This window comes from Wolffia australiana, chromosome 11, assembly GCF_029677425.1.
Source record: "Wolffia australiana isolate 7733 chromosome 11, ASM2967742v1".
In the NCBI taxonomy this organism is placed as follows: domain Eukaryota; kingdom Viridiplantae; phylum Streptophyta; class Magnoliopsida; order Alismatales; family Araceae; genus Wolffia; species Wolffia australiana.
This window is the reverse complement of record NC_135845.1, coordinates 8,023,390-8,035,000: the sequence shown is the minus strand read 5'-3', so window position 1 is coordinate 8,035,000 and position 11,611 is coordinate 8,023,390. Positions and strand designations below refer to the sequence as shown.

Genomic DNA, 11,611 nt, shown 5'->3' with positions numbered 1-11,611 from the left:
TCCTTCCCCTTCCGATGAATGGTACTGTGGTCATACGGCTTTTCACTCTCCTGTCATCTCCAATACTTCTTGGGTCCTTGACTCGGGGGCCACCGAACATATGACCCCGAGTAATGCCCGGTTTGTGTCCTATGAGCGGCATCAGGGTGGCCGTACTGTTCTCACGGCAGGGGGTGGACGTCTTCGTGTGGCCGGCATCGGGGCAGTCTATGTGGACGGTCTTGGTGTGGTCCACAACGTCCTGCATGTTCCCGACCTACGGGCAGTTCTTATGTCTCCGCAGCGTTTAGTTGATGCCGTCTCCTGTTCATTCCACCTCAGGCCTGACGGTATGTTTCTGTCTGACAAGGTGGGCCGGACTACACCGATTAGGCGGGAGAATGGACTGCTGCTGCTGGATGACGGAGGCCGCTCCCAGTGCTTCATGGTGCACCGGACTCTACTCTCGGTGGCTGAGCAGTGTCGGGGTCGTCTTCTGATGGAGCATCAGCGTCTTGGACACCCACCTTTCTCTACTTTACAGCGTTTGTTTCCGTCGTTATGTTTGGGCGTGGACCTCAAGACTGTGATTTGTGAAGCTTGTCAGTTGGCCAAGCATCGTAGATCCTCTTTTGCTTCCTCTCCGTCTCACACTACGACCCCGCTGTTCTGCATCCACAGTGATGTATGGGGGCTGGCCCCACAACCCAGTCTGAAGGGGCATCGCTACTTCCTACTCTTTGTGGACGAAGCTACCCGCTATACATGGGTTTACCTTCTGACTGCGAAGTCGGAGGTTGCGCAGAATGTTCGACATTTTTGCACCATGCTCCAGACGCAGTTCGGTCGCGGTATCCAGCGTTTTAGGTCCGACAATGCTCGGGACTTCTTCAACGCTGACCTCGACTCTTTCTTTGCCGACCGGGGCATTCTCCACGAGTCCTCCTGTGTGGCCACCCCCGAGCAGAATGGCATGGCTGAGCGGCGGATCGGCTATGTTACCTCGACAGCGCGCACGTTGCTGTTGGACTCGAAGGCGCCTAGGCATTTTTGGGGCGATGCGGTTTTGACGAGTACTCATCTCGTTAACCGTATCCCCACCCCGCTCCTGGCGTTCTCCAGCCCCTTGGACCGGATGACTGCGGCCTTCCCGGACGCTTCCCTGAGGACGGGGCTCTTGCCTCGATCTTCGGCTGCACGCCCACGCCCATGACTCTTCTCCGACACGCACAAAGCTTGATGCTCGCGCCCTCAGGTGCGTGTTCGTGGGTTACTCTTCCCTCCAAAGAGGGTATCGGTGTTACCATCCGCCCTCTCGGCGTTTCTTCATCTCGGCAAACATCACCTTTGCCGAGCATGAACCCTACTTTGGGGACTGTTCTACCTCATCACGCCTTCCGCTGGATGAGGCTCCTTCGGCCCCCCCCCTTGGGGCCCCGTTTGATCGTGGAGTCTACCACCACCACTCCACCCTCCTCCCTCCATGATCTCTCTCCCCTTGCCTCCTCTTCCTCAGTTCCCCCTCCGGGGCCCTTGGACGTGTCCTCCACTTCGCCTTCGTCCCCTGCCCCCCCCCCCCTGGCATCTCCTCCTCCCCCCTTGGTCTCCGGTTCACCATCCTCATTCCCTCCCGGTGAGTCGCCCTTGTCACCCGTCCGTGACCAGCCCTCGTCTCCATCCAACTCCTCTTCCCCTCCTACCGCCGACATACACTCCTCATCCGGTGTGTCGTCTCCTGCTCCTCCCGGGGAGTTCCCCCTTGCTTCCGCTCCTCCTTCTGTCGATGGTGACGATCAGTTGGGATGGCCTATTGCTCTACGGAAAGGGGTCCGTCAGTGCACTAAGGCCTCCCTATACCCTCTCTCTCATTTTATCTCCTTTGACCAGTTGAGTCCTCCCTACCGTTATTTCTTTCCCGCATCGAGTCCGATGCCGCCTCGCCGCTTAGCCGATGCTCTCGCCTCCTCCTTGAAAGCGGTGATGGATGAGGAGATGCAGTCTCTCCTCAAGAACCACACGTGGACGCCGCTCCACTTCCCCTGGCAAGAGGGCTGTGGACTGCAAGTGGATCCACGCCAAGAAGCATCATGCGGACGGGACTCTCAACGCCTCAAGTCTCGGCTTGTGGCTCGGGGTTCACTCAGTCCTATGGCGAGACTACTGAGACGCTCACCAGTGGCGAAGATGGAGACTGTCCGCCTTCTTTGGCTCTGCGGCCCATTTCCACTGGACCATCCGCCAGTTCGACGTCAAGAATGCCTTCTTGCATGGCGATCTGACGGAAGAGGTGTACATGCAACAGCCGCCGGGCTATTCTCTCGGCCCCCCCGGTCACGTGTGCCGCCTGCGGAAGTCTCTCTATGGACTCAAGCAGTCTCCGCGCATGTGGTTTGGGCGGTTCTCCTCCGTTCTGAAGACCGAAGGGTACACTCAGAGTAATGGAGACGCCTCCCTCTTCTTCCGTCACAGCCCGACCGGGATCTCCATTCTTGCCGTGTACGTCGACGACATCCTCATCACGGGGTCTGATGCTGCTGAAGCTGTCCGCCTGAGCGCCACCTTGGCTAAGGAGTTTGAGATCAAGGCCCTCGGCCTTCTTCGCTACTTCCTTAGTCTCGAGGTGGCCTACTCTCCTCGTGGGATCTTCGTCTCACAGCAGAAATACACCGTCGACTTACTAGCACTGACTGGGATGACCGATTGGGCGCCGGTGAGCACTCCCATTGATCCCAACGTCAAGTTGGGCAAAGGGGAGGATTCACCACTGACGAATTCCCACCGGTATCAGCAACTGGTGGGGAAACTCCTCTACTTGACGCACACTCGGCCTGACATCGCCTTCGCCGTAAACTTGCTCAGTCAGTTTATGCATTCTCCCCGGGAGGTTCACCGTCAGGCCGCCCACCGGGTTCTTGCGTACCTGAAGGGCTGCCCCGGCAAGGGCCTGCTCTTCCCTCGCAGTACTGATCGGACCGTCAAAGTATACACTGATGCTGACTTCGCCGGTTCCGTTGTGGATCATCGGTCTACCACGGGCTACTGCACATTTGTTTTTGGCAGTCTTGTCAGCTGGAAAAGCAGCAAGCAGAACAAAGTGTCCCGTTCTAGTGCCGAGGCCGAGTACCGCGCACTCGCCGATGGGGCCTCCGAGGGCCAGTGGATCTATGGCCTCCTTCACGATCTCCGCGTGGAGTACGCCGGCCCGATTCACTTCTACTGCGACAACAAGTCGACGATTGCGTTGGCCAAGAACCCTGGACAACAGGGACGTATCAAGCACATGGAGCGCAACCGCTACTTCTTCAAGGGGCGAGTCGACGAAGGGATCTTTGACCTTGATTTTGTTGCCTCCGCCGACCAGGCAGCGGATGTCCTCACTAAGGGCCTCTCCCGCCCACTTCTTCAACGTGCCATCTCCAAGCTCGGCATGGAAGATATCCATACTTCGCTTGCGGGGGGGTGTTAGTGAGAGACTAGCTACTATGGGCTATGTTAGTGAGAGACTAGCTACTATGGGCTAATGGGCCCTATTCTATAAGCCCATTAGCCCATCTATCCTTCTCTCTCTTAGGGTATACATACCCACCTATTTACTCAGTTATGTGCATGTCATTATCTTCCTCTTCTCTTCCACAACAAGAAGATTAGGATGAAATTCGTAAACAGAAACATATATACATAAATTGACTGATAGGCAGGTTTGTGGCTTGCAAGCTTGATAGATTGACAGTGTGTGTGTGTGTGTATATAGTGCAGGGACACGGACGGGACGGTTTTTTCGTCCCAGGACGAAAAAACCATCCCATCCACAAGGTTGGTTGAAAATCGGGACGGAAATTGGTCCCGAGACCTCTGGACGTCCGTAGGTCTCGGACGAAAAAACCGTTCCGTTCGCGTCCCTGCACTGATTCTGCACGTCAGGCTGGGCGATCTTCGTCCCGTCCATCATCCACATCCCAGACAATCCGGAACTATACTAGTGCAGGGATGCAGACGGGACGATTTTCTCGTCCAAGGATGAAAATTGGGACGGAGATTCGTCCCGAGACCCCCGGACGGGACGGTTTACGGCCACTCAGACAAAAAAACTGTCCCGTCCGGAGGCCTCGGACGAAAAAACCATCCCATCTGTGTCCCTGCACTGATTCCGGACGTCGGACGGGACGAAGAGTCCATGGTCCACGTCCCAGATGATCTGGAACTATAGTGCAGGGACGCGGCGTGACGGCTTTTTTGTCCCAGGACGAAAAATGTCCCGTCCGCAAAGTTGGACGAAAATAGGGATGGAAATTCGTCCCAAGACCCCCGGATGGGACTGTTTTCGTCCACCCAGATGAAAAAACCGTCCTGTCCAGAGGTCTCGGACGAAATAACCGTCCCGTCTGCGTCCCTGCACTGATTCCATACGTCGGACGGGACAATCCTCGTCCCCTCCCGTCCATCGTCCATGTCCCAGACGGTCCGGAACTATATATATCAGGAAGAGAGATAAACAGGAAGAGCCAGATAAAAAGATAGGCATCTACCTTGTTACACAGATGAATAGCTGGCTAGCAAAGCTAGATAGATTAGATGTATTTACACAAATAGGATGAACATAAGTATATAGACTGGGAAGGTTAGCTACTTCCTCACAAACTAGAAAGATAAATAGGCAGAGAGATAGAGAGAGAAACAGGTACAAAAATAGTGAGATAGATAGCTAGCTAGTTAGATAGAAAAACATATAGATACAAGGTTAGACAAATAGGTAAACTAGTAGCTGGCCAGTAAAGCTGGATAGATGTGCATATAGATACATGGTTTGACAAGTAGGTAAACTAGTAGCTGGCTAGTAAAGCTGGATATAAATAAGATAAAAATACAAATTAGATAGATAGGTGGGTTCATGGCTTACTTGTCCGCAAGCTAATTAATAGAGAGAGAGAGAGAATACAAACAGATACAAAGTTAGCAAGCTAGATAGCTATCTAGCCAGATGGAGAGATAGGTAGTTACCTTGTTAAACAGATTGATAGCCACAGCAGGCTAGCTAGCTAGCTAGTTCGATAGATAGATAAATAGAGAGAGAGAGAGAAAGAAATATAAATATCTGTTACTAATCTATGAACTGATATATTTAGAGAAAGATGGATAGGCAGAGATAGATAGGTAGAGAGAGAAAGATGATATAGATAAATATTTTATGCGTATGTATATATAGAGAGAGAGAGAGGGCGACAGCTGCTAGGAAGATAGATAGAGCGATAATAGCTAACAAACATAAAGCGAGATGGATATAACTCAAGAGAGATGGATAGACAGAAAAGATAAAGATAGAGAGAGAGGAAGATAATAGACAGACACATTTATAAATATATAAATGGTATAGAGAGAGGCGAGGACTGACGTATTGCAGGGTGGAAAGGAGAGCCCGCAGGTTGCCTTCTTTCCCGTTAGACCATCTCCGGATCTCGGCGTCAAGTGCCTCCGCGAGTCTCTGCAAAGGATAATCAATCAATGAAATTGGCTTATCAGAATCCGCGATCAGGTGAGTTATTCACATTTCTCTCGGCCTGTTCCCGCTGGGCGATGACGTCTCGCATGTTCTTCTCAGCCAGAGCCTTTGCCTGAGATCATCAAATCGCAACTGAGTTAAAGAAGAAAACTCTTGTGGAGGAGATGTAAGAACAGAGCCTACTGCTCTCTCCACGGTTCTCTGGTGCCTCTCCATCCTCGCCTTGCATCGAATGGCAGATTCCCCCACCTCAGAGACAGAGGATGCTTCAATCCAGCCATGAAAATCGGACTTAGAGATAGTTTTTCATCAACAATTGTCATAAAAAGTGGACTCAGAAGTTGTCTTAAACGTCAATTTCAAGACTAATGAGCTCAAACATTGTTTATTATATGATAATATGCACCGTCCGTCGGCGCTCCCTGCAATAACAAGAGAGTGAAGAACGAACGATCCTCCAAGATGGAATCCGACTCAAGCGAGTGAGTGAAAGGTTCTGATTTCTCAGAAACTTAAACCATCTTCACTTCAATAAGAAGCAAGTGGGCTATATGAAAAGTGATGACTCTATATGAAAAGTGATTCAGACATGGTTCCTTACTACTGTTTCATGAAAAGTGGACGCAGATAAGATATTTCAAGATCAGTTTTTATGAAAATCGGCTCAGACATTGGTTTTTAAGATCAATTTTCATGAAAAATGGGCTCGGACATGGTTATCTAAGACCATCAAGATTCATGAAAACTCGACTCAGATGTTATTTTCTAAGATGATTTTTAAGAAAAATGGACTCAGATACTGTTATTTAAGATCAATTGTCAGGAAAACTATATATGGGTTGAGAGCGAGGATGTACCAGAAGAAGTTGCAAGCTTATTATCTCCAGGGATTCTTCCTTCTAAGGTTGACTTTTCAGCCCTAATTCTAGCCTTGTTGACCAAAGATTTCTCCATTGATGCTGCCTTATCAGCCCGCTCCCGAGCTTCAGCGAAGGCTCGCTCATTTGCTTCGCGAGCAGCTCTCTCAGCAGCTTGCCGATCTTTTTCTCTTTCCCTCTCCCTCTCTCTTTCTTCTTCCAGCATCCTTTTCTCCCTCTCCTCCTCGTCTTCTGTTTCCTCTTCCTCTTCCAACTGTTTTTCTCGTCCTTCTATCACAACTTCAAATTTTCTAAACTTCATCCTTTCCTCCTCTATCTTCCACCTGCCACGCACTCGCTCTTCCTGTTTCTTTCCTTCTGGTTCAACTTTTTGGCTGTTACCACTTACTTCTTTGTTCACCTTGGTACTCTCTTTATCATCTAGTTTTCTCTGTCTCTCTTGCTGGTCTTCTAGTTCCAGCCTCCTCCTCTCCCTTTCCTTATCTTCCTGAAACATTTGTTCTCTTTCTCTTTCCTTCTCAAGCCGCCTTCTTTCCCTCTCTTCCTCTTTGATTTTTTTTTCCTCCCTCTCTTTCTCCTCCTTGATTCGTCTCTTTTCCTTCTCTTCCTCTTTGAGCTTCTCCCTTTCCCTCTTCTCCTCCTCACGTATCTGTCTTTCCCTTTCCTTCTCCTTCTCTTCAAGAAGTCTTCTTTCTCTCTCTTCCTTTTCAAGCTTCTCCCTCTTCTTCTCTTCCTGCTCCTCAATTAGCTTTCTTTCTCTCTCCCTCTTCTTCTCCTCCTCCAGTAGCCTTCTCTCCCTCTCCCTCTTCTTCTCCTCCTCCTCCAGTAGCCTTCTCTCGCTCTCCCTCTTCTTCTCCTCCTCCTCCAGTAGCCTTCTCTCCCTCTCCCTCTTCTTCTCCTCCTCCTCCAGTAGCCTTCTCTCGTTCTCCCTCTTCTTCTCCTCCTCCTCCAGTAGCCTTCTCTCCCTCTCCCTCTTCTTCTCCTCCTCCTCCAGTAGCCTTCTCTCCCTCTCCCTCTTTTTCTCCTCCTCCTCCAGTAGCCTTCTCTCCTTCTCCCTCTTCTTCTCCTCCTCCAGTAGCCTTCTCTCCCTCTCCCTCTTCTTCTCCTCCTCCTCCAGTAGCCTTCTCTCCCTCTCCCTCTTCTTCTCCTCCTCCTCCAGTAGCCTTCTCTCGCTCTCCCTCTTCTTCTCCTCCTCCTCCAGTAGCCTTCTCTCCCTCTCCCTCTTCTTCTCCTCCTCCTCCAGTAGCCTTCTCTCCCTCTCCCTCTTCTTCTCCTCCTCCAGTAGCCTTCTCTCCTTCTCCCTCTTCTTCTCCTCCTCCAGTAGCCTTCTCTCCCTCTCCCTCTTCTTCTCCTCCTCCTCCAGTAGCCTTCTCTCCCTCTCCCTCTTCTTCTCCTCGAGTAGTTTTCTCTCCCTTTCCCTCTTCTCCTCCTCAAGCAGCTTTCTCTCCCTCTCCCTCTTCATCTCCTCCTCAATTAACCTTCTTTCTCTCTCCTCCTGCTCGAACTTCTGCTTCCCCCTCTTCATCTCCTCTTGCAAGAGCTTCTCCCTCTCCCTCTTCTCCTCCTCGAGTTGACTCTTTTTTCTCTTATCCACCTCGAGCTTCTCCCTTTCTCTCTTTTCCTCCTCAAATAGCTGTCTTTTTCTCTCTTCCAACTCGAGCTTCTCTTTCTCTCTCTTCTTCTCTTGCTCCTTGAGCTTCTTTCCCATCTTCTCAGCTTCCTCTTCTTCTTCTTCTTTCTCTCCCAACTTTCTAACCACTTTCTCTGCTTTCTCTAGCAGATTATTTTTTTCACCCAGATCACAAATAAATGCCTCCTTGGAAGCGGACCACTTGGTTTCCTTCTCAGAGTTTGTGGAAGAGCCCACTTGAGTCCTGGAATCTTTCGAAATATCCAAGAACTTGCTGCTACCCTGAACAAACTCATAAAACTCTTCCTCTACTTTCCACTCCCCCTTCTCTCCCCTTACAGAGTTCAAGTCTTGTTCTGTTCTCCCCTTGCCAATAGATTTACACCTTTCGGCATCACCGACCTTCTCCTCTTGGAGCTTCATACTACTAAGCTCCTCACTTGAACCAAACTTCCAGCGATTGTGAAGACCACTCCTCTTTCTCTCCAGAGATACCTTTGCGCTCCTCAACCGGGCTTGGGCCAACTCCATGGCTTCTTGCATGGCGGCAACAGAGGCAGCAGCAGTAACCGAGCTCGGGCTTGCTCCTTCATTAAGGATGGGAGCCTTGAAGGAGTGATAAGAGGTCCTCACTTCTGACCCAAGCTTTGGGGGGGGTCTGCCAGGAGGAGGCCGGTTAGGGGGTGGGACTTTTGAGGGCTGGGTCTTGAGACTGATATCAGACACCTTTAAGAATGCAACCCCAGAGGATGTTTGATCGAGGCTTGAGAAGGAATTTGTGCTGGACGCACGTGAGTGACGTTTTTCTCTTTGAGAATCTGTCTCTTGATGTGGCAATTCACCATTTTCTGGGCTCTGTGTGGCGTTCTGGGGTTGACCAGAGTTTATCTCTTTGACCGTTTCAGTGACGAATTCATTAACCAACACATCATTCTCTGTACGTTGACCAGAGGACGAATTGCTTTCTTTGAGAGAAACAGAGGAGTCTTTGTAATGGCTGGATACATGCTCACAATTTTCCCTAAAAGTTTCACTGTTCACCGAATTCTTGTCGAGATTTGCCCCTTTGACAGTTGCAGAGATGAGATATTCATTTCCAGACACGTCCTTGGTTGGTTGATCAGATGAAGAACTGATCTCCTTGAGGAAAAGGGTGTCCTCTTTGGAATAACTAGAGAAATGCTGCCATTTTACCTTGAGAGCATCAGAATCAGAGATTGCTGGTTTGGTATTCTCTATGGAATTCTGCTTATGATTGTGATAATTGATTTCTGATGTAAACGGCATGTGACTAGCTTTTTGGACTTCTTCAGGTTGCTTTTGGCAACTTTGGGGAGACAACGGAGACACATTATTTATGAAATGTGGTTGAAATTCTGATGTGGCACTGCCCTGGATAAAGTCATTCGCAAGATCACTAGGTTTTTCTCCATTGACTAGGTTTCCCTTGCTTTTGCTATCATCACTGCCCCTGGAACTGTCACTCTCATTATCTTTAGGAATGCCATTTGATGAAGATCCGACTTGAACCTTGGTTTCTTCCAAAGTAACTGGGTCTCCATTGTTACTCCTGCAGAACCAAATTGTTAAAGAATAAGCAGAAAGTAAAGCAACTGATCAGATGAAGAACTGATCTCCTTGAGGAAAAGGGTGTCCTCTTTTATCGTATACTATTGATAGACCAAACCATTTCCGTATATAGTTCCTATCCGCATACCATGCACTGGGCAGGCATCAAAATAGAACTTAATTTTATTTCAAAGAGAAAAACTTTATTGTAATCTGCTGTTCTTAAAAAAAACTGTCATCAAATAATCTAGTAATGCCAAAGAATAGAGAAATCACAAGATCAAAGAATCCTGTTTTTTTATCATGTTTTTCCTTTGCAGCCATGAATTTTCTTTAGAAAAATGGACAGACGAGTTAAGGCTACCAAGAACAATATGCCATGCATTTCAACTAGAAGCTGAATACTACATGACATGCATTGAAAGAAAAAATAAGCAGATTCAGAAGTGTTGCGTCAAACGATTTAAAGATATAAAGAATGGTTAATGAGGCAGAAATGTTATAATGAATGGAAGATTAATGACATCGATTAATACCAAGAAGAAAGTCAGTTGACTGACAACAGGACGCTGTAAAATGCCCGCAGGATCAAAAGAGAGACGAATAATCTAGCTGTTTGCCATGTTCTCCATTCCAGTGACATGACTAAACGTATCATAGTTTCCAGACACAATATATCATGCCGTTCAAATGGAAACGAAAGATTACATGAGATGCATTTCAAAAAGAATCAACAGACTCAGCCGTGTTGTGTCATTCATCAAGAGGAATTAATTGGTCACCACCAAAGAAGAAAATTGAATAAATGAATTCAAAATTGAAGACATTGATACTAGCATAAAAATGCCCGCAGAAGCAAAAGAGAGAAATGAACAGGACAAAGATCAAACCTGAGGACAAGAACAAGAAGCCATGCATTTAAAATCTAAATGGAAGGTTACAAGGCACGCATTTCAAAAAAATCGACAAAGGTTGCCAGGTTGCGTCATCGATTAAAATAGAAAGAATGGTTTCCCAAAGCAACAAACTGAATGAATGGATTGAAAATTGAAGGCATTGATTTTAAGTAGAAAAGTGCCCGCAGATGCAAATGAGAAAAGAAGAGGACGAGAACAACATGTCATGCTTTTCAAAAGGAAACGGAAGATTGAATGACATGCACTTCAAAAAAAATTCAAAAGAGGCAGCCGTTAAATAATTCAATAATGGTTCCAAAAAAGCACCAAATTAAATAATTCAATAGAAAATCGAGGATATTGAGACTGACAAGAAAATTGCCCACGGAGCAAAAGAGAAATTCAGAGCACGAGGCTCAAACCAGCTGCCTATGACAAGAACAACACGACGCGCATTTCAAGTAGAAATGGAAGATTAAAAGACATGAATTTCAAAAGAAAAATTCAACATTGACAGTAGCGCTGAAAAATCTATTTAGACATAATAAGAATGGATTCCAAAGAAGCAAATTGAACAAATGAAAAAAATCGAAGACATTAACTGATACGAAGTAGCAGCCAACTCAAAACCACTGTTTTGAGTCTTGGATCGTCTAAATATTACACGCAGTAGACCCTGACCGACTTTTTTCCAATCCTTGAATAAAAAACATTCATTCGGTTCATTAAAAAAATGAACCAGACTAATTCGGCCAGCGTTAACCTTGCTAAAACGAAATAATTTAAAACTAAAACTTCAAATTATTCAGCTAAATGTGATAAACGCAGAGGAGAAAGACCAAACCTTCTGATGTTATCATCAATGGCACCGAAATCCTGAGAAGAGAAGATTTCCTCATACGAAATGGCGAAATCGCGGTCGTCAGCTCCTCCGAAGACATCCAAATAATCCACGGGCGACGAAATGATGAAATCACGACTATCTCCCGCCGGAGGCAGATCAAGAAATGGAATAGAACAAGCAGAAACCGCTCCAAAGATCTCTTTGTAGTTCAACGACGCCAACCGACTCGCCTGGTACTCCTCCATGGAAGCTTCTCTCTTCCCTCTCTCTCTCTATCTCTCTCTCTCTCTTCTTCTCTACGAAGAGAGAGAGAGGAAC

General features: G+C 47.8%; 1 protein-coding gene across 2 annotated transcripts in view; it reads right to left on the bottom strand.

Annotated features, from left to right (window-relative positions):
* The window catches only part of LOC144709756 (Chaperone DnaJ-domain superfamily protein), a 15,974-nt gene extending 4,363 nt beyond the window's left edge, over positions 1-11,611 (bottom strand). For both annotated transcript variants that reach the window (XR_013583099.1, XM_078583387.1), the window contains exons 1-5: positions 11,294-11,611; positions 6,334-9,554; positions 5,660-5,742; positions 5,523-5,588; positions 5,369-5,458 (exon numbers count right to left, since the gene is read on the bottom strand). Coding sequence is in view for 1 of the 2 variants with exons in the window: in XM_078583387.1 (XP_078439513.1) it covers positions 5,369-5,458; positions 5,523-5,588; positions 5,660-5,742; positions 6,334-9,554; positions 11,294-11,538 (3,705 nt within the window). In the remaining variant the exon portion in view is untranslated. The remainder of the gene's footprint in view (positions 1-5,368; positions 5,459-5,522; positions 5,589-5,659; positions 5,743-6,333; positions 9,555-11,293) is intronic.